Source organism: Camelus dromedarius, chromosome 22, assembly GCF_036321535.1.
Source record: "Camelus dromedarius isolate mCamDro1 chromosome 22, mCamDro1.pat, whole genome shotgun sequence".
NCBI classification, from domain to species: domain Eukaryota; kingdom Metazoa; phylum Chordata; class Mammalia; order Artiodactyla; family Camelidae; genus Camelus; species Camelus dromedarius.
In genome coordinates, this window is record NC_087457.1 from 18721096 (window position 1) to 18744098 (window position 23003).

General features: G+C 34.7%; 1 protein-coding gene across 2 annotated transcripts in view; it reads right to left on the minus strand.

Moving 5' to 3' along the window:
- Positions 1-23003, minus strand: part of TNKS (tankyrase) — a 159333-nt gene that overhangs the window by 103440 nt on the left and 32890 nt on the right. For both annotated transcript variants that reach the window (XM_010995686.3, XM_064477487.1), the window contains exon 3: positions 4285-4380. In XM_010995686.3, the coding sequence (XP_010993988.2) occupies positions 4285-4380 (96 nt within the window). The remainder of the gene's footprint in view (positions 1-4284; positions 4381-23003) is intronic.

Here is a 23003-nt window from a genome sequence, read left to right on the forward strand (position 1 = left end):
TTCATCTGTTTGAGGAACAGTAAGCATCCAGTTGTAGCAGAAGCAGAAGAGCTCAAGGGAATCCAGTAGAAGACAAGATCAGAGATGTGCAAAGCAAGGGACAGATCATGATAGGTTATCGTTAGAGTTTGGGTTTTATTCAGGGTAATGAGAGTATATTAATGAATTTTCTAACCATAGCACTGATTCATCCTTTAGAAAGACCACTCCAGCTACAGTGAGAAGTGAGTGATGTGAAGCAGAGGCAAAGAGACCCATTATGAAGCTACTGCTGCCATGAAAGAGACAATGACAGGCGTGCACTAGGGCTAGAGCAGTGAAGCATAAGAAGTGGTTGGACGGGGGATTTGAAAGGATGGAAGGCCTGAATTACTGACACGCTGGTTTCAAAATATGAGAAAAAGAAAGGAATTCAAAATTTTGGCTTGAGCAAAACCTAGCAGTTGATTTGGAGGCAGCGTCCAAATCACTTAAGTCTTTACTGATCACGCTGAAGGTTTTCGTTTTATCTGAAAAGCAGTAGGAAGTAGTGGAATAGAACAACAGCGAAAAAGAGATAGGATTCCAGACATATTTTGCTGATTTAAACACACCAGGCTCAGCAAGCATATACCAGACCCCTCAACACTGCCTCCAGCCTGAGCCACAGCTGATTCCTTCTAGAAAGACTAGGAGCCAGCCCATCAATCACAGATTAGGATTTCCTCAGAAGTGCAATGAATCCAAATTAAAGTTTATTCTTGAGACATCTTGGTGCAGATATATCCTTCTTCCTTATTCCCTTACTCCAAATTCCATTAAGAAACTGCTGGAATTAAATTGGCAACTCTGACTATCTAAATTCAACCACTTTACATCCCTGTCATCTTCAGTTCCGCCAACGATACACACTCCTTTGGCCATCTATCTTTTCCCAAACTCTCAACCTCAATCTGCTGTCACCTCTTCTTCTGACCCAGCTTCCCACTGTGCCCCCAGAGTCCCCTTCACATGATTAAAATACTCCTACGTCCTTATCCTAGTCAATGGACACTCCCTTTTGTCAACCACCTTTAACTCACATGTGCTCTTGCAAAATAATACCACATGCAGTGCAGCCCTTTAAAAGGCAGCTCCTCATTCTCCAAATCCTCACATACTTCAGTCAGGAACAGAGAGATACTACATGTTTGTGGATGCTAAAACTGAATATAAAGAAGCACAATTCCAGTGAAATTGAGAAAATAACTCTAAATTCACAAGGAAGAATAAAGGATGAAAACAATCTACCTAAATGGTAAACACCAGAGGATTAGTCCAAAAAACTAAAATATATCCATAGAGGGTACCAAGAAATCTTTATAAATTCATGCTGCAGAAGAATACTGAATGCCTTCTGGGAGTATTCATGTAAGTAAATAAAAAATATTATTAAGCAATGTGTAATGTATAAAACATATTTGATTAAAGAGGAAGAAGAGAAATGGGGGGGAAGAATGTGTGCTAAGAAAAACAGGTTCTAAATAAAATATACCAAAATGTTCTAAGTGGTAGAATAATTAATAACTTTTTGCTTTTTGTACTTTTCTTATTTTCCTTAATGTCTATAATAAACGTATTTTTATAACTAGAAAGAAAGGGCCAAAGTAAATAATTTTTTAAATCTATAATCATAACACACCAAAACTACTCTTCAATGAAATTTACACAGGCTTGTTTTTTAGACTTTTCATATCCTTGTTTCCTAAAAAAAAAACAAAAAACACACAAAACCACCTCCAAGTCCTTCGGCTGACTGTCCAGAACTTCAGAGTCATTAACCAAAAACAAAAAACCTCGAGATCTCTTCTAAGCATATCGTTCACTTAACACAAGAATTCAGCAAGGAGTTTAACAAATCTTTCCAACTAATTATTCTCTTTAAAATACTTAAGTACACTATCCAAAGTAAATGGCTACATGGTAGAGTCCCTTAATTATAAAACTAAGGTGTTACTGTTTTATATAGTGCTGTAAAAAATCTATGCATTCTTTATGCAGAAGAGATTACTAGTCATTTGTTTACTTTTAAATATTCAGTAAAGGAGATTTTCACATTAATTTCTTTTAAGGAATATATATTTATCTGTATACAGTTTTGGCTAATACACAAAAGTAGTAACATTAAAAATACTGGAAAGTCATCTTTAGCAACTAAATTCCCAAAAAGGAAAAAAATTAAGAACAGGAACTTTACCCTTAAGGTAAGTAATGCTACTACAATGACGTTTCACATAAAAATAAAGAATGACACAACATCCAGGAATAATCTCTAATAACTCTAAGGCATTCCTTTCAAAAGATTCTCTTTTTATCAAGGCTTAATCTGTTAAATTTTGCTTTGGAAATAATACTTCTATCATAATTCCATCAAAATGAACACTGACAAGAGAACCTGCATGGACAGAAAAACATTTTGGGATATATTTCACTGCATTATGTAACATGAATGTGTAAATCTCACTAGCTTATATTTTCCACTAGAATTTTTTCTTTTAAATCACACCTGAAAAGTTGTATGTCATTTCCAAGAAAGCATATTCTTGAAAAAAACAATTAATGAACCCAGTATTATGGCTGAGAAGAATTTACTATCTTCCCATCTAAGCAAAGGACAGCACTAGACGCTTTTCAAGTCACATTTAATAGACACGGTATTTGTCCTCCAGGAATCTTAGGTCTCCATGAGTTATTGTGCCAAATTTCTTTCCCAAACAACAGCCAATGTAATCTTCCCTGAAATTCATTTCAAATTAAACGATAGCTTCTCGTTATTAGTAACTTATATTCAAATTTGCCTTTTAAAAAAGTGAGAGTGGATCTAAAAGCAATGCTGTATTAGATAAGCAAATGAACAAGGCAGGCGCCGAGGGCTGAAGGAGGAGGAAAGGTCGGAGGGAGGCCATGGCAGAGGCAGTCTGGGTCAGCACTTACAACATCCCTCTGCGACCAGGAAGGAGGTTTCTCCCTGGTCAGAGGCCACGCAAGGCTGCTACTGCGGTCCAGGGCTTTGTTAAAAGAGGAGAGTGAAAGGCTGCAGAATCTAAGCAGCAGACCTGAGGCTACAGATTTAAATTTCACTATTTACAATTTTATAATTATATTTAAATTTCTTTTTATCTACATTGGTTCCAAATAGCTTTATTCCTCTAGTGCATGTTATCTTGATTCAGCACCTGAATCACCTAACCTTTTATTAATTTAGATAAATCAGATTACTCTGACTTCGCAGAGATTATATTAATTTTAACACTGTGGGAAGTTGTCTTTCTATGCAGAGTAACCAAGCAAAATTCCACATATTTTCAAAGCTTTCTGTATATAAATGTTTTCCATTCACCTCAGAATCTTGGTTAAAAATGGACTCTAAACTTTAAAGTGAACAAAAGATTTATCTTCTTCAAACCTGGACAAATTTAAAAGGAAGCTAAAGTCATTTACTTTCATACAACCTAAAACAACACCATTAGCACTGCAGTGACAGAGCTCCAAATTACAAAGGTCAGTTAAGTAAAAGAAGGCAAAGGCAGCAGAACTCAGATGCTAAGAATAAAAACAAAAATAGATCCAATGCAGCATTTTGCCAACGAAGATCAATGAAAACAGCTGCTCAAGATAACATCACTTATGGCATTACTTCCTATGTTGTTACTGAGAGACCCTTTCGATTCCAGCATTCCCTCTTTGCTGGGTCTTAACACTTGCCTTAATAAAACCAATACTTAAGCCAAAATTTTCCATTATCTGAAGTAAAAAGGTAATCCATCGCCTCAGCTAAAAAGTACTTAGCTACCATGGTGAAAGTGAGAAGATAATGATAAAAATATAAACAGAGAGGCAAGGGAGGAACGGCATCAATATTTTAACTACTGATCTAAGCAATAAGGCAGCAGGTTGTCTTTCCGATCAAAACTACTTTTATAAAGTAATACAAATGCCCTTGCTTGCTCAATAGTAAAGGTCTTCAAAAGAATCAATTGGGAGGATAAGGTATAGGGAATCACGATCTAAACCATAAAAAAAGTCTACAATATGAATGAATAATTATCATGTAATGCTGTAATTCTAAGTAGAATAAACAATCCTATTGCCCATACTTATGACAGTACAGCAATTAATGAAACAATTAATGTAACAAATTAATAATAGAGATAATGGCATGTATATCTGCTGAGATTTTATCAGCAGAAAAAAATAAAATTCAGTGCATAGATTGTAAAAAAGCAAGCTAGGAGATCAAATTATCTGGTAGCTCTGTTTTCTTACCTGTAAGGACAGCTTTTGCTGAAGGATCTGCCAGGTCCAGGGCTGATTTCCCATCAGTGTTCCGAATGTTTGGATCGGCTCCGTGCTGCAGCAGCACTGTGCAGGGAAAGCAGAAACAGTATCTCACCTCAGGGACACAAAGATTATTTACTGGTAAGTATCGCCTTGGCATGGTGTACACATAAACATACATTGCACAATTTTTTCTCTTTCAAGGAAAAAAAAAGATGAAAGAAAAAGAAAGAAAGGGAAAAAAAAAACACTGCAGCAAAGGATCCTCTCTAGAGTAAAGCAAAGTTGGCAACTTGTGATACAGTATCATCACATGACTTAACATCATAAACACAAAACTAGAAAAATCTTCCAAGAGATAGTTTGGGTTTGCCTCCTTGAGGCAGCAGGCTGGAAAGCTGTGTGCTCGCTGCCTCACACTGTGAAACACACTAACTGTGAGCCTGCCCTGTCTTCACTACCACTGTTGCTGCCGCTGCTTCACTGCTGAATTTCCCACTGCTTCCTCACCTCAGAATAGTTGTCATATTGTGCAAGCCTTTTAGTGCTCACTGCTTACATATATGGAAACTCACCAGAACATACTGGCTTGTTTCCAAGAAGTTTACCCGACATAGTAATGCTTGCAACTCTGGTCCCCTGCAGCCAAGCTGCAGAAGAGAACTGCCTTCCACAATAATTCTTCCCATCAAAGATGTTTAGAATCAGAATCAATCACTATAATATATGCTGAGGAAGGAACGCTATACACGCTATATCGGGTAAAAAGGAGCTACAGAGAATTCTGAGACGTGGGGCTCCCAAAAGAGAGAATCACTGTTGAAGTAAAATCCAGATATAATTTATTAATCCAAAACATTTCTCAACTACATTTGATGTGTGTATGTATAGGGACAGAGGGTGAGGAGAGGGCGGGTGTTGCTGTAACACTACCCAACCAATGGTTAAACTAATAAATATATTAAAAATTAGCCCAATAAGCAAGGTTCAATTACAAGTTACTCTAACAGCTCAAATCTAACACAGGATTCTGTGTACTCCTGGAGAGAACAGAAGTTGTTACCATTTACCACTATTCTACAGCATAAATTTGAAACAAAGCAGAAATATTAAATTCCAATAAATGGTTAATGCTATATGACTGTTGATGAGTCCCAAATTTTCATTCATTTACAGTTCCATGCGAAAATACATACATTCTTTTTAGAATATTTGGAAGGCAATTCTCATGTATTTTACTAAGTAATAAATCCTGCTGTTTATAAAGTTCTTCCCCTTCCTTTAATGCATAAACTATCAAGTCAATGGCTTTATTGTAAGATACAAAGGAACAGCCTTATCTAGAATTGGGACAGCTGCATCAGCATCTCCTGCAGTAAATCTTGGGTACTTTCAGACTTCGGATAATAAAAACTAGTCATGGCCTGAGAAGATGCAGTGAGATCTTACTAACATTTTCTATATTATTTCATTCTTGACTGTAAACCATGAACTAATTCTTTTCCAGGTGTTTATAAAATGACTCTAGAGTAAGCAGAATAAAATAGCAAGTATCACAATATCAAACTATAGTTATTCTTTCATCATAATGAATAAGCTTTCATGCAAATATATATATATATTTATTCCAAGAAGAAATCCCAACATGAAAATTTGGCTTGTAAAGGGTCTTTATCATGAAGCAGGCTCATGTATCAAATGTAAAGATGACAGCTATCACTATGGTTTTATTTAGATGCCGAGTGATCACACGTGAAAGGTAGGAAAACAAAGAAATAACAGCTACCATGAAAAGCCGAGTTTTTTACTGCATACTATGTGAACTTCAGAACCTGCTTTAAACAAGAAATAAAGCAGTATGTTAATTTAACAAGCCTTGACAATAATAATAATGGGAGTTCTTTGCAGCTGAATGACTGGCAGAGGCAAAACACTGAAAGCCTTGTTATTCCTCCAAAAGTCACTAAAATCTCAACCTTTTTTGTTGTAACAGGTATTTTACCTACTATGTCTTGGCTATTTTGCAATAGAAATCTGCCATTTCAGTTTTGTTTTGTTATAGGTGACTTTTAACAGTAATCATTTACTAGAAATATCTGTTTTCTAAACATTTTTGAGTCATATGTTTCTCTTTCATTGGACATGAACACAAAGAAACATCATTGCAGAGTAACGTAGCAACAGGGAAGAAGCTGAATCTTCCAAATCAGATGCTGATAACAAACCCACACCTGAAAATATCCAACCATTTTAATTCACCAGATATGGGTGAAAAAAGCAAAAAACAAAACTCAGTAGAGTTAAGAGTTTTAGAAGCAATAAAGGTATCTATGTGACCAGAAGGGATCTAAACTTACCTAACTTTTTATAAAAGGGCAGCACTGGGAAGATTAAATGAGAACAAAAACTGGCATCAAGAATACTAAGCACAGAGCCTGATAATACATATCAGGTAATAATAACATTTAAAGCATCATTAAAAATGTAGACTCTGCTGTGACAATGAATGTATGTATGTTCATGTATAACTGAAAAATTGTGCTCTACACTGGAATTTGACACAACATTGTAAAATGACTATAACCCAGTAAAAAAAAATGTTAAAAAAAAATCTAGACCCTGTTTATACTCTCAACTCTACCACTACTAATTCAATGCTCATCCCAGAGCCAAACATTCAGATCTTAATTTTTCCTGTTAAAGGTTCAGAGAGTAAATATATTAGGCTTTGTAGATCACATGGTCTCTGTCTCAACTACTCATCCCTGCCTCAATGCCATTATTGCAGAGGAAAAGCAGCCACAGACAATACTTAAAAGCATGTGTGTAGCTCTGTTTCAATAAAATTTTATTTACTGAAATTTGAATTTTATGTAATTTTCATGTATCAGAAAATATTATTCTTATGAATTAAAAAATAATTTTTTAATGTAAAAACAATTCTCAGCCTATAGGATATACAAAGAACAAGGGGTGAGCTGGCCTTGGATCACTGTTTGCCAACCTCGACCTTGGGCAGTGATATACAAAGTGTGGTCTATGGACTGTTCTAGTCAGAGAACTCTTTGTAATCCATCAACATTGAGATAAGCACAGAAATTAGGAGGAAGCATTTAGAACTGGGCATGTCATTTTAAACTACTTCCTCCAGTACCTCATCATCTTCATTACAGTTTACAAAATTGTTGGTCTCCCATGAACTGAGGAAGAAAAAACTCGTCCTTGACCACAGCCAGTTTGAGAAGCACTGAGCTAGGGCATACGTAAAATTCTCTGGACCTCAGTTCCCGAGTCTCTAAAGTGAAGGAGCTGGAATACGTAGATGATTTCTAGATATTGAAGGTAGGCCACAAGTCCCTGATAATGCTTTTAGAGTTATATAGCCTAACCTGAAGCATCCCTAAAATCTTTAATAAAAAAAAAAAAGTTTATTTATCCTAACACTTTATCTAACAAAAACAAAACAAAAGTTGAGACCACGATCAATGAAAGTTGTAGGATACATACTAAAAAGTCCCAAACTACTCCCCAAGCAATTCCTCAAGGTGATTTCTGTTTCATACTATTCTCTCTGGAGATTTGGGGGACTACTTTCTAATACTAGAAGAACAGCACATGCACGAGGCAAAGATATTAACAATGGCTTTCAAGAATGTCACTTGTACTTTAAGTGGTGACATGCAGGGCTCAATACTGGATGCTTCAAAATTTGCTTTCAGGGTTCTGTGCTACCAAAAGGAATAATAAAATGTGATTACTGATACATAGTACAATTCATCTTGTAACATCAATATACATTGACAGCACACTAATTAGAACAGATTCTTCTTCAAAAGTAGCACAAATGTCTGAAGCAAAGTTCCTAAAATATACAATCAATATACAAAATAAAGTTTGAAAGAAAAACAAGGAAACTAAAATCTGAGTAACATTCAGTATGTAAATTAAGACTTCTGTGGCCATTCAAAAGCTTTTTGTGCTACCTTTAACTAATTAGGGCATCATCAAATCCCAAATCCCAAATGACTTGGCTATATGTCTCAAATCCATTTATCTCCTTTTGAAGTCAGAAGGATGGGGGAAACAGAGCAGCTAGCATAACAACAGATAGCTGAAACTAAGGTCAAATCACAATATTCAAAATGATATTCTTAAAAGAGCCATGGCAAGAAGGACATTTGATTTTCCTATTTCTGGTGCAGGCATTCAGCTACAGCAAGCCAGGTCTGGAAAACATGCCTGTAGCCTGTGACCAATTCAGTAGAGACTAAAATTGATTCATTTAATTCCACAAAACTATTAAATTTAAACATTCACATCATTTTATTTCTTTCAAATATTTCCATTTTGGATGGTTCCGGAATGGCAGTAACGGCCCGGGAATCTGGCAAACATATATACCCATCTTCAGGGGAAGGTACCTTCATCAAAGGCCAAAAAATTATTCCTATAAATAAATGTATAGTAAAATGTCCAGCACATATCCAAGATAACCAGGCACACAGGTAATCTGAAACGCAGAAGCAACAACTAGCATCAATAGACAACACAAAACCAGATTCATAAAAACTTCAGATGCCAGAATTACCAGGGATTATAAAGAGAACTATGCATTTTGTGTTTCATAAAACAAAAGACAAGCTAAAAGATCTATGTTAGAGGAAAGAGTGATAAGGCAAATCTGTAAAAGAACCAAAAGAGAAGCTCTAGAAATAAATATACAATAACAAATTATAAATGATGGCTCCAGTACCCAGCCATGATGGAGTAATCAGTAACTATCCCTCCCTCCCTGGCACAAGTAATTGTAAAATTGGACAAAATATTTGAAGCAACTAACTGAAGGCAGTGATCAATAGTAGAGCTACACTATGATCCTTGAAAGGAAACTCAAAAGATGGGTACCATAATCACTCAGCTCTCTCTGCCTGAGACAATCTGCCGACAGCGTGCACACAACTGGAATCAGAACAGAACATGGTGGTCATACTGAACTGAGAAAACAGAGATCTGAATTCAAGGCAGATGAACTGGCTGGAATGTGCAGGGAGGGAAAGTGGAGAGGGTGCACCTGTGCAGAGAAGAGGCCTCAGATGTCTGCGTAGGGGTCTCCTGTCATAACAAGGCTGTGGGCTGGCCTGTACACATGTAACATAAGACCACCTGAGGCTTAACGGGCAGTAGCTGTTACGGGTTGAGAGCATAACACAGTCAGTAGAGGTGGACAGAAGTGCTGAGAGAAACTGGAATTCTGGCCTTAAGAGAGTAAAGAGATCCTAAAAACATCTTGTTAACATACTTGGTTCAGAGCTGAGAAAACAAAAGGCCATTCTAGTTATGAATAAGCACATACCTTACAGCAGAGGGTTGGAGTCCACAATGCCAAAACTATTCTTATAATAACAATTTTCTTGTTTTACTATATTAACATTTGAACTGATAGTACAAAAGCAACAGAGGGTACAAAACAACTGGCAACCAAACTATACTAGTGATCAATCCCTGAATTCTTCACTATCATGCATTTATAATATGGGATGGGGTGGGGGTTGGTTTTATTTTAGAAAGTTCTTGAATTAAAATTATGAATTTTGTTAAGTCTTGATCTTTGGATCCACATCTTTTTAATAGTCTCTGTGAAGAATTGGGAAGAATGCATTAAGGACTTCTGCATATCAATGTAATAATGGTTGTGTCAAGGAAAAGGACTTGTGTGATTATTGGAGTTGCAAGCTGAATTAGTGACTTTTTATTATGAAGCATCTTTTCAATTAAAAGCAAAACCAACAGAAGTACTACGGTTATTTAGACTTGGGTATCTGGCAGATACGTTTTTAAAAGTCAATGATAAAATTAAAGCTTTCAAGCAGTAATTAGAATTTTGTAAAATTTCTTATTTGCTTACATGAGCCTGAACTTGTAAATATTCACTTTTTTTTTTTTTTTTGCTGACATTGATGTAATTATGACAAATGCAATTTTTTGATACATTGAAAACTGTGTCAACATTTTGGAATACCTGCCTAACTCAGAGAATCAATATTTTCAAAATGACCAACAGAAACTGCTAAAAAATAATGCTGGGATACATCCTTTCAAAGTAGAAGACAGATCAATGGATTGTGATGTTACAGAGCACACAAAGTTCTCCGGTATGGTTTGTTTCCACACTGCAATTAACTATTAAGAAACTACAACTTGTCAAGTATGGATAGGATATCAAGAAGAATATCCAAAATTATTTGAAAAGGTTATCAAATACACTTCACTCTTTCAACTATGATTTGGATCTTTTTCAGCAGAACAGACTGTACCCAAAATCAGGTATGAGGATCCAGCTGACTTTGATTAAGCCAGATAGTAAAGATATTTGCTTTAATGCAAAACAACACCAATACTCTTAACTTTTATGTTTTGGAAAATAGTTACTGTTTATAGAAATTCGTTATTTGATAAGTAAACTAGTAACTTTTTAAAGTTTGTAGTTTTTATTTCTAATATGTCATATATGACCCACATAAACAGAAGCTCTTCAGAATGTTCCATGACTTTTAAGAATGAAAAGTGATCAAAATAATTTGAAAATTTCTGTCCTAGAATAAGCCCCAGTACAGACACACCCTAATAAATTCTGAAACAAAATCTCAACAAGATCTGCAAAAAAGACAGTCTGGAGACTGAGTTCCACTATGTTAAAGAAATCTGGGAAATACCTTGGGCTTTCTACATAAATGCACTAACAAAGCATAAGGCCAAACCTCCAAAAGTTCAAGGTGATTAGCAAGCAATTGAACTCTGCTAAAACAAGAATAAAATTTTTTCAGAGGAATATAAGTGAAAATAACATTGCAGTACCTGTACAATGTCTACTATTGAGTCAAAACTTACTAGACATATAAAGAAAAAGGAAAATGTAATCCACAGTCAAGAACAACCAAAAAAAAAAAAAGCAGTCAAAAGAAATCACACCCAAATTGGTCCAGATGTTAGACTTAGCAGACAAAAACTTTAAAACTATTGTAAGTCCAAAGAATTAAAAAAAATATATATGGCCTGAAGAAGTAAACAGAGATATTCTAAGAACCAAGTAGGAAATTCAAGACCTGAAAAGTTGAAGGAATTAAGCTACCTAATTTCAACATCTATTATAAACCTATAGTAAATACTGGAATAAGAATAGATATTTAGATCAATGTAACAGGAAATAGATATACATATGGCCAACTGATTTTCCTATAAAGAAAGCCAGATAATTCAGTGATGGAAAAAAAAAAATCTTTTTGACAAATCATGCTGGAACAACTGGTTATCTACATAGAAAAGAAAAGGAAAAAACAAAACCATGAAACTTGACTCTTATCTCACACTATACAAACAAATTAATTCCAAATGAGTCATAAACTTAAACATAAATGTTAAAACAATAAAACTTGTGGAATAAAACATGGAAGAAAATCTTCATGACTTTGAGATAGGAGTTTTTTTTAATGATAAAAAGGGCCTAAACTATAGAAGAAATTATTGATAAACTGTACTTTATCAAAATTAATACTTTCTGCTCTTCAAAAGACACCATTAAGAACATAAAGAGGCAAACGATAAACCAGAACAAAATATTTGCAACAAATATGTGTGATAAAAAACCCAGATCCAGATTATATACTGAACGCCTACAAATCAGTATTAAAAAGACAACCCAATTTGAAAAATGGGCAAAAACCAGGATACTACACAAAAGATATACAAAGTACCAATATATGAAAAGATGCTCAATATCATTAGTCAAAAGAAAAATGCAAATTTAAAAGATGGGCAATGCCAAGTATTAACAAGGATGTACTAAACAGGAATTCTCATACATTGCGGGTGGGCATATAAAATGGTACATAATCACTTTGGAAATCAGTCTGGCAATTACTTATAAAGATAGATATACATTACTGTATGTTCTAACATCCTACTTTTAAATATTTATCCAAGAGGAAAACATATGTCCATACAAAAGACTTGCATATAAATATTCGTATGTTTGTTTATAACAGTAAAAGAATGGGAACAATCTCAATATCCATCAACAGGTGATAGGATAAGCAAATACTACTCAGAGATAAAAAGAAATAAACTATTAACTCATACTAGAGGGATGAAATCTCTAAAACATTATGTTGAGCAAAAGAATCCATACAGCAAAGAACATATTTCTAGAACAGAAAACTAATCTATAGTGACAGAAAACAAATCAACTGTTCCCTGGAGATGATGAAGGAGAAGAGAAAACTGACTGCAAATGGACACCAGAGAATTTTTCAGAGTTATAAAAATGTTCTATTAAATTGTGGTAGTGGTTACATGGGTGCATACATTTGTCAAAACCAGTCAATATGCATACTTAAAATGGATACATTTTGTTTCATTATCTCAAACTAATTTTATAATTCAGTAAAGTTGATTTTTAAAAGCTCAATAGAAGGGTTTAACTGCAGATTAGAAACACCTGAAGAGAATTACTGACCTGGAAAAGTCAATAGATATTTCCAAGAATGCTACAAGGAGAAGTAATCATGGACAAAGGATGAAGTGAGAAGGTCTAACATGTTGTAATTAATCTTAAAAGAAAAAGAAACATACATATTTGAAGAGACAATGCCGAAGATTTTCCCAGAACTAATAAAAGACACCAATTTACAAGTTCAAGAAGTCCAAACAGAATAAACTCAATGATACAGAAAAAAATATTACACATATAAATTAGGAACAACTACTATTAAAAATAGCTGATAATTCAAGGCAAAGCAGTAAGTTAATAGGGTAATGGTATACAAAATATATCGGCAGTAAATAATTTGTGAACCTATCCTAACTATATGTTATACTACATGGCATATGTGCTAAGCAATGATTTAATTATGTTTCCATGTATATTTGTAAAAAATGATATTTCTGCAAGTGTAAAATTACCATATTCCTATTCTTGGGATAAATTTAATTTAGGAAACAACAATCAGATCTTAAAAGTTATTTTAAAATAAATGTTAATAGCTTTAGATACAGTCTAAGTTTTTCTACTCTGCTACTCTGGAACCAAAATATACAAAGTCAGATTAGCCAAATCAAAGAAAACTCTGATATAAATGTAACATTTATTTTGATTTGCAAAATTTTGCATTTTAAAAATATTTTGTTTCCTCTTTATGTTTCTGTTTAGAATTCTCTCCAATTATTATGATCCACCTTTTTCACAGCAGACTTTCTACCTCCAAATAAACTAAACACATAAATTCTTCAAATTCTAACATTCATAGGGGATAAATACTGGTTCTACATACCAAATTAAATGTGGGATTCAGAAAGAGTGATCAATTCTATTCCCTTTCAACATACTCATGATCATCAGCAAGTTTCTCTCAACATAAGCAAGACTCACATTGATTTTTTTTGATCCTCAGTGGTATCTTTTCACTGAATAAGTAGTGACATTCACTGAGTGACGTGGCTTCTTCATCTTAATTAATACCCTTTGCAGAAATCTCTGAGAACCTCAAAATACAATGGCTGGCCTAATGTGACCCTACTTATAAAGCTCTTCTAAAACAGAGATATAAAAACAGGGATTCTGTATGAAAACGAATATATGTATGTATATGCATGACTGGGACACTGTGCTGTACATCAGAAATTGATACATCATAACTAACTGTACTTCAATTAAAAAAAATAAAAAATAGTAAAAATAAAAACAGGGATTCTAGCATAATGAACAGAGAACTAAGCAAGATAGAGAAAAGTTTTGAAGTAATGGTTGTATGGTCTTAGCTTGGTCTCATTAACCATAAATTAAGATAAGTAGTGATTTTCCAGTCTCCTAGAGCTATGCCATCCAATATAGTAGCCACAAGCCTACTGAGTCCTTGAAATGCAGCTAGGCTGATGACCTGAATTATTAATTACATTATGGGTTGAAATAAAGCTATTTTGGATTTGCTGATTTAAGTAAAATGTATTATTAAATTAATATTACCTGTTTCTTTTAAATGTGGCTATTAGAAAAATTTAAATTACATTCATGTCCAGCATTACATTCCTACTTAATAGCGCTACTGTAGAGCAGACTGAACCTTGGAACTATTGACATTTGGAATCTGATAATTATTTGTTGCAGGTGTTGGGTAACGGCTGCACCAGTGCCCTGGAGACTCAGCAAGTATCCTTCACACGCTAAGCAAGGACTTGAATCACAGTTTTTCTGTGTTTTGGTGCAATGCCTTGTGTCTCTGGAAATAAAAGACTTGCAAGGCGCTCCTCTGAAGCCATCCTCCACTCACCTCTCTACTTCCCCTGGAGGCAGTCCTCAGACAGTGTCTCATCACTTCCCACTTCTGATGAGGCAGGGCAAGGGGCTTCCTTCCTCTCTCCTGTTACTGGCTCTTTAGCAACAGGGTACCCCACAACTGCAGTCATTCGGCCCTTTTTCTCTCAGTGTCATTCTTTTCATGTGGGACAAGGACCACAGGGAGCTGGCACCCTTGGTTTACCCTTCTTTTCACTATCTGTATAATAAACTACCTAAATCTAAAAGTGGTTTCTGGCAATTTTTCTACTCAAATTAGTCAGACCCTGGCTTTGGCCTTGGCTTGTCTTGCAGTGTGTACTTAACAGTGGGGAGTAGCCATGGGCACTATAAGATGTTTTACAGCACCCCTGACCTCTAACCCACCGGATGTCAATAGCACCCCCCTCCCGCACTGGGACAATCAAAAATGTCTCTAGATATTGCTAACTATCTCCTCAACGGGCAAAACTGCTCCCGGCAAAACCATTGCTCTTTAGGGTCGATGCCCCACACCCACACCCTCATACACACACTGTGCTAAGTGGAACATGCGACGGTCTGGGCTTCTCCCTTCAACACTTTTACATACTGAGTTACTGCCTTAGATTTCATTTGCAGAAAGGTTTCTGTGGTTTGAAAATCTAATAGGAAAAAAGTAAATAGTATATCATTAAAATAGTAACTTGTAAATAAGTATTTTAAAAATAATAGTAAATGATAAATAATAAAAATAATTTCTAAGGATCCTTCTAAATTTAAGATGCTATAACCTATAAGTATATCTTTGAGTACTGACTTTATTACTTAGAGGAATTTTTTTCAAATATGAGAGAGAAAAAACTACTTTAATTGTCTTAAACAACATGAAAATTTATTAAAGAACAGAGGTATGTCATCAAAAGCAAAGGCAGAAATATGTCCCAAATTTACCCCGATGTTGTCTACCCATTTCCCAGCTCCATCATCACTGTCCATAAATATAGACAATACATATTATTTACCTGAATCCTAATTCCAAACTCTCATTAAAGAGAAAGTGCTCCAGCTTGCCCCAATATCTGGTTCTGGACCTCAGAAGTCTGGCCAGAGACAGAGGAAGAGGCAATAAAAACAATGGTGATGGGGAAAGGGGCGTTAGCTCTAGAAGACCTGGGCAGTTATCTCAATGGGCATCTACAGCAATAGCAGATCTTAAATTTCAAATATTCTGTAGATATAGCTGTACATGGCAAATGAGTAAATTTACAAAAATATGTCTCTATTTTACACATTTCTACAGCGTTTTAATGTTTATTACAAACATGTATTATTTTTATAATGAGAAAGAAATGAGAGATATTTCTCCTCAGACAAAAATGATCTTTATGCACGCTGTTTATGTTTGCCAAAACAATACTTCTCTGAAAGCCACTGTTTAAAGTAATTAATTTGTAACCAATGGAGAAGTAAAAATTGGGTAGTTCTTATCAAGTGAATAATATTGAATATGGTGGTAGTATTAAATAAACAAGACCAATATAAATACATTAATTTAGAATCTGTGATAATGCTGAGATTGCAGAAATAGTCTTAAGTAAAATAGTCAAGAAATAATTTTCTATTGTGTAAAAGTCCAGATTTATAACCACACCTTTTTTAGTCTTCGCCTTTCACACAAAAGTGACCAAAAATTCAGAAATTTGTCAACAACAGGGACTAGCATCCTTGTGATATGTTACTTACTTTCACCTCAACGAACTATCTGCCTTTATGTGCCTCATTAGATAGATACCCATTTATAACTTTTATCCATACACCTCAGTGGGACAAAATAAGAATACATATATTTTTAAGTTCAAAAAATAAAATTCTCTACTAAGTCTGCATCTCTTGCTAACAGCAAAACACCATCGTTAAGAGTGGGTCCTCGGGAACCAGACTGTATGGGTTAGAACCCCTGTTCTGGGGCCCTAGGAAGCGACGTCACCTCTTTGCACTTCCATTTTCTGGTCTGTAAACCAGGAGATAATAACAGTACCTACTCAGGGTTATTAAGAGGACAAAACAAATAAATATTTGAGGAGCTCTTAGAACGGTGACCAGCATATAGTGCACATGTGCATGTAAGAAGTTTTTTAAAAGACATTAGAAACTACTTAATTACTTACTCAAAAACTTAACCCAAGTAAATAAAATAAAGTTACTGAATTTATATAAGAGTCTTCTTTATGATCAAACTTTGGCATGAAATGTTACAATAATAAAAGAATCCTCCAAATAAATTTTGCTCTATTATCAAGTTTTCCCATAAATATAAAAAAATCAAGAATTTTTTAAAAGGCCCTTTACATCCGGAGTAACCCAGGTATGGATTATTCTGTACGTGTATATAGCATATTTTTATGTCCAATTCAACTATATATATCCTTTTTGCAATAAAGAGTTAAGGCAGGCCACAATACACTTATGAAATCAGCATTGTCTGCTTACACAAACCACGGTTTATTGTAAAATAAAGCAGGCAGTGGAATAAATATAAGACTGATTACAGCAAAGCATATCTCTTTCTACCGGGAAACCCTAGAGAATTAAGTCTAAAAGGAAGTTCTGTCCAGGAGTGAGACCAATCTGGGTTTTAGACAATTGCTCTCTGCTTAGCAATTGCCAGCCTTAGGTAGGTGACTGCACCTCTGTCAGTCTCAATTTCCTCTTTCATAAAACACTATCTTCCTCCAAGGATTGCTGTTATAATTGAGACAATATATACAAACCTAGCTTGGTTCTTGGCACATAACAGGGACTCAATAAACCTGTCCCTTCAATCAGGATCTTTTCATCTGCCTTTCAAAAAATAGAATCATGTGCACAGAGAGCTAAAAAATATCGTTTGGATTACTTGAAGGAAAACTGGTAACCTCCCTAGGGACATTTAACTTGTTTGTGCCCAGTCAATTATTGTTGTATGCTTCTTTTTACTTAGGGGAAGATTACCTTTTCTAATAGTTGACTAGACCCAGCTAAATTAAACACTAATAAGGAATAAAGCATATATTACAGTCCAACCACACAGGTTTACAACAAGATGACAGAATTTTTATAGTTCTAGGGACAGCAACCTCATGCAAAAGGTGCCTTCCCATCTGCCTCTGAGAAAGAAGAGATCCTTAACCTGCCGTTCTGAATCCATCCCTAAATTGTTAAGGGCTGAGTAAGACCTCAAAGACTTACTAGTATTTCCAGGCAAATTCCCCATTAGTGTAAAATATTAAGACCAATTCAGTTTTAGCGCTACTAGACACAAGGTTTAAAGTCACACATTTAAAAACCTTTTCCACAAGGAACACAGGATTGAACTGGTACCATAATATTCTGACTCTGAGCTTTGGTTTCTTAAGAAATTTCATTACTACTATTATTTTCCAATGTCTCTGAGAATTGATTCAAATGATTGGAACTTCAATATACTGTTGTATTTTCAATCTGAAGGAGACAGAATATAACTCCTAAGTTTTTATTCTTTGGAAATATATCAAATAATTTTTTTAATGTGGCTTATTGTCTATTGGATTCAATAAATTACCCTACTAGTGATATTCTTAATGACAGTATTCAATCCCATTTCTCACATCCCACCTTAGCTCCTCTCCCCCATGTTGAGGAGGAAAAGAATGCCTTTTTCTCATCACACAATTCCTCCCTTGCTCTTTGCCTTCCCTCATTCTTAGGGGGTTGCATTTTTTACAAACAGGTATTATGATGCCCTCTAGCAGCTTAGAGAACTATTTACTCATAATTAATTTGCTTTTAAAAAATGATTATTGTTCACATCTCTTCACGTTTATCAAGCTTTCACTTGTTACACAGTCACAGCAAATCACTAGAATTTCATACTCCAGCTATGGAAGTATTCATGGGGAATATGTTTAAGTTACAATAATTTTCCATTATCCTACTTGCTTGTCTCTGCAGACTAGGTTGAAAGACCTGAATTTCAGTTAAAACAAAAATCATGTCTTATCAAATCATAATTCAAGTTTTTCAAAGTTACAATGAATTTGAAACAAAGGGCATAAATTAATTCACATGTACGGTAACAAAGAGCCGCAAATCCAGCAAGCTTTTACTGAGCGTCAGAAGACAAACATGACCTGTGAGAACACTTTATCGCTGCCACCCAAGGGAAAAGAGAGTGGAAGTGAACAAGCCCTTACTGTTTATTATTTCATTTAACTTCCCATAACAACCTGATGCGGTGGGTCTGATTCCCACCTTTTAAAGGAGAAATTGAGGCTCAAAGCAACTCAATTACTTGCGGTAAGTGGAATCCATACTTAATTCTAAAAGCAAGCATTTAATTTCTACCATATCATTCTGCACAAGTACAAGCCAAGATGGCACAGGAACTGTAACTCAAGCTTTCTTCCCTTTATGTGAATTCTGAAAGGCATATCTACGCATTTGCCCTAAATACCTTCCTCCAAGGACCAATGTCATCTTCCTAATCCCATCAAACAATCCTCCGTGGGAACAACCACAACCCTGACATAACACCCAGGACAGTCAGGGTTCCGTTTGAGGAAACCCACTAGAGTATTTCCTGCTCCTGTTCCCTCAATCCTCATGCTCAAGTATACTCTTTTCAAAAAATCAACACTCGAGACTGTGCTCCAAAAAGGCAAAATAAAATATATGTCCTCTATGTCTAATCATGATTATTTATACCACAGCAAATTTAGAAATTTTCAGGCTTGACACAAAATAAACACATACTTGGACACACTATGGGACTTCTTAATGTCCTGTTTCTACTGTCATACCTGAGAGCAGAATATGAAACAACTCACAGTAAGGTTTACACTCAATCCTGGATTCTGTTTATAGATGAAAAGTCTAACACCCACTCCATTTAAAAAAAGAGGGCTAAAAGATTTAAATAATTGAAGAACTAAAACAGCAAGAGCACATACCCAACATTTTTTTAAAGCCTAAACCTGCAACTATTATACTTAACAACCTTCTAGTTTGGTCAACTGAGAATGAGGAGTGAGAAGGACTCCATAAATCTTTCTCTCCAATCTGGACCTGCCTTTGAAGTCTCAGTTACCAGGGAACTGCACAAAGCAAGGACACAGTTTTAACATACAGGCGTTTCAGATAACACGATAACCATGTAAAGGGAGAAGCGACTGGTTATATGAGCCATTTGCCTCAAACACCACTTTAATCCAACCCCAAACTCAGGCCAAGCATCTCACTGATATCCATAGATTATTTTGGACAATCATATTTAATCTAAAAGTAAGTGCAAACATATAATTAATTTCTTTAATAACCAGTCTTAAGCAATAAGAAAAGTATCATATCACTTTTTTTTAAATGTATCAGGGTTTTTTTATTTTTGGTTGTTCTTGTTATTTGACATTTTCCCCTCTAATTTAATCATCTTTGATACATTTCTTAAGTGCTTAGGAGAGTGAAGGCATTCATTCTGGGAATTTTAATAAAATGAAATGAACAAATATCAAACTCACCCCCCCTATATATATACACACACACACACACCACCATTAACCAGTATGCCTACTAAAGTAGTCACAAATTTATCAGGTAAATGCATAAACACTCTAACCTTCTTGAATGCAGTTGAACATAAGTGGGCAAGTCATCAAGATAACGGTGCTCAGTGTCAGCAGGGATTACTTTCGAAGGGAAAAACTACTATCATTTTTGGCTCTTCTCCTTTTTAAGGATCCAAGTATGGAATTTTGCCAACTTTTACTTTTTATGAGAATATTACATTGAGACTTGTTTAAAAGATCCCAATTCAGTTTTTATATGGAAAACTGATGTTAAAAATGCCAAAGGGAGGTATTCTGGCAGGAAAAGGGAAGAGAGAGAGAATAACGAAACAAAAGCAAGTGAATCAAATTCCCAAGGCTTCACTAAATTTTCAGTGAATTTTTGCAAAGAGTAACGAAAGTGTGGGAAGTGACTTTTCTTAATTCTGCTCATTTTTGGATGACATGTGAATAGAGAAAGTGAGACTAAGTCAAGAGCCCTACTCAAGTACTCCAGTGGCTACAATTTCTTTGATTCTTATTAAGCTCTAGCTTTCCAATAGTTTATCTAAAAGTAATTAAGGTTTACATACATAATTAACAAAAATTATATTTGCTATAGTACTGTTTATAAAATAATAGTGAAAAATCGTAAGTATTCTAAATGGACTAATATAGGTAACTAATTTTTTTAATGGCTATTTCTATATAATTCTTCACAGCGTTTAAAAATGATATTAGATAAAAAATATTCACTGATAATGAATTGTGTTCATAACAAAGTGAAAAAATAAGAAAACAGCATGCACAGGATGATCCCATTTTTATATAAAAAGGACTATGTACACAGGTACACTGTATCCAACAAAACTATCTAATAGACTTTCTGCAATGATGGAAATTTCAATATCCACACTCTGATACAGTAACCAACAGCCAGATACAGTTATTAAGTACTTGAAATGTGGCTAGTGCTACTGAAGAACTAAATTTTAAATTTTTTACATTTTAACTGATTTTCATTTATTGGCTACCATATTGGGTAGCATAAATCTAAATGGACAGAAAGTGAGGTGTGACAGTCATTACTAGTGTACTTGCTAATTTTTCTAAATGAACATCTGTTACTTCTAATATTACTGTTAAGACAAAACCGAGAAAGTTATTAACTTTCAATATACTATATTTAAAATAACAAAAGATAAGAAAGTACCAGAAGCAGTCCTACCCACCCCCAATCCCACGCCACTCTCAAGTTCTAGGACTTTTCATCAAAGGACTATGGAAGTGATCATGTAATTTAGTAAAGAAGAAAGATTTATGTGATCTGAAGAGAAACATGAATGTGTAGATCAAGTAATTTACAACAGTTTGAACAAGGAAAGTAAATATATCTTTCTAGATAGCAGATACGTAAAATGCAGTTATCTGGGAATTATAAAAGAGATACTACTTTAGGAGTGAATTATAATAATAAAAACTTGGTTTAAGCTTCAGTAAATAGATTGTGAAATAAAACTCAGATTTTATGGCAATACAAGAAAAATTTAAACATAAAAAAACTCTTCTCTGCCCTTTGGCCTCCTCTCTCCCCTCACTGGGATCACGTATCTGCATTATGCATCTACCAAATCTCTCCCATCGGCAGGAATTCCTGCTTGACCATAAAAATCAACATTCTCCTAGCACCAAGACAACTCCTTAAAAGATAACATTCCCTCTTGATCTTATAAGGGGGTCACATGACCCACCAGGATGATCTGGATTATGTAAACTGTCAATAATATGTCATTTGATGTACAGAGCTCTATCTCAAAAAACTTACATAACTGTGCCTTGATTTCTAACAGGCAGAACAGTTCTTGGAGGTCTTTGAGATGCTCTTCCCAGGTTATAATCCTCATATTAAGCTCTAATGAAATCTTCCATTTCTTTCTTAAATCAACTGATTAATTTTTTGTTGACAAGATTTTTTTTAAGCTAGGTAAAGATTACCAGTTTAAACTTGCTAAATATTAGATGATCTAAATAGCTAAACTAAGAATAAAGAAGAATTCATTTGGCAAACTTAAAGAATGAAATTAACTTTTTATGCTCAAAACGCATTCTTAAATAAATCCCATTTAGCAGTGAGAACTTTCCGTTCTCAGTCAAGAAAACATTTTCTTATTACAACAGCTTTGTATCAGCTTTACAGAGTGGGCAAAGTAACAACTTTCTCCTTTCCTCACTAATAAAATGGTAGGTAATCTGAATCATTTGCTTCATGCACAGGATACAAATATTAGTGAAATTATTCGGTTAAGTACTTTGCCTCAAGAGAAAAGACTGTATTATACATCATCTTAACGACAGCAATTTTTGGTAAATGTACCAACGTCACCTTTTTCTTTCTCCTCCCTATCTCAACTCTTCAGTTCATGACTGAAGAACTCATGGATTTAATCTACAAGTACAACAAAAAAATGCTTGATTGTCCATTCCTTATAGAAATCCATTATAACCAAAAATTGATGCATGCTCAGAATCAATATTCAACAATCCATCCTTAATGAATAATGATTTTGACAAATGGTAGATTACCCAACTATAAAATGTGCTGTATATTTGTACATGAATATGGAGTATCTGACATATGGCAAATTCACATTACTTTAAAATAAAAGAACCTCAAAATAGTACCTAATCAAGAAGTAGAGAATTACTCAGCTTCCTTAACCACATTAACATACACTATTGCAAAAAAGCCAGAGAGAATCATGTTGCGTTCTGGTGAATTGCTTTGTCACTCCATACATATTTCTTCAGTATAAAACTAGATACCAGTGATAGACAACGAG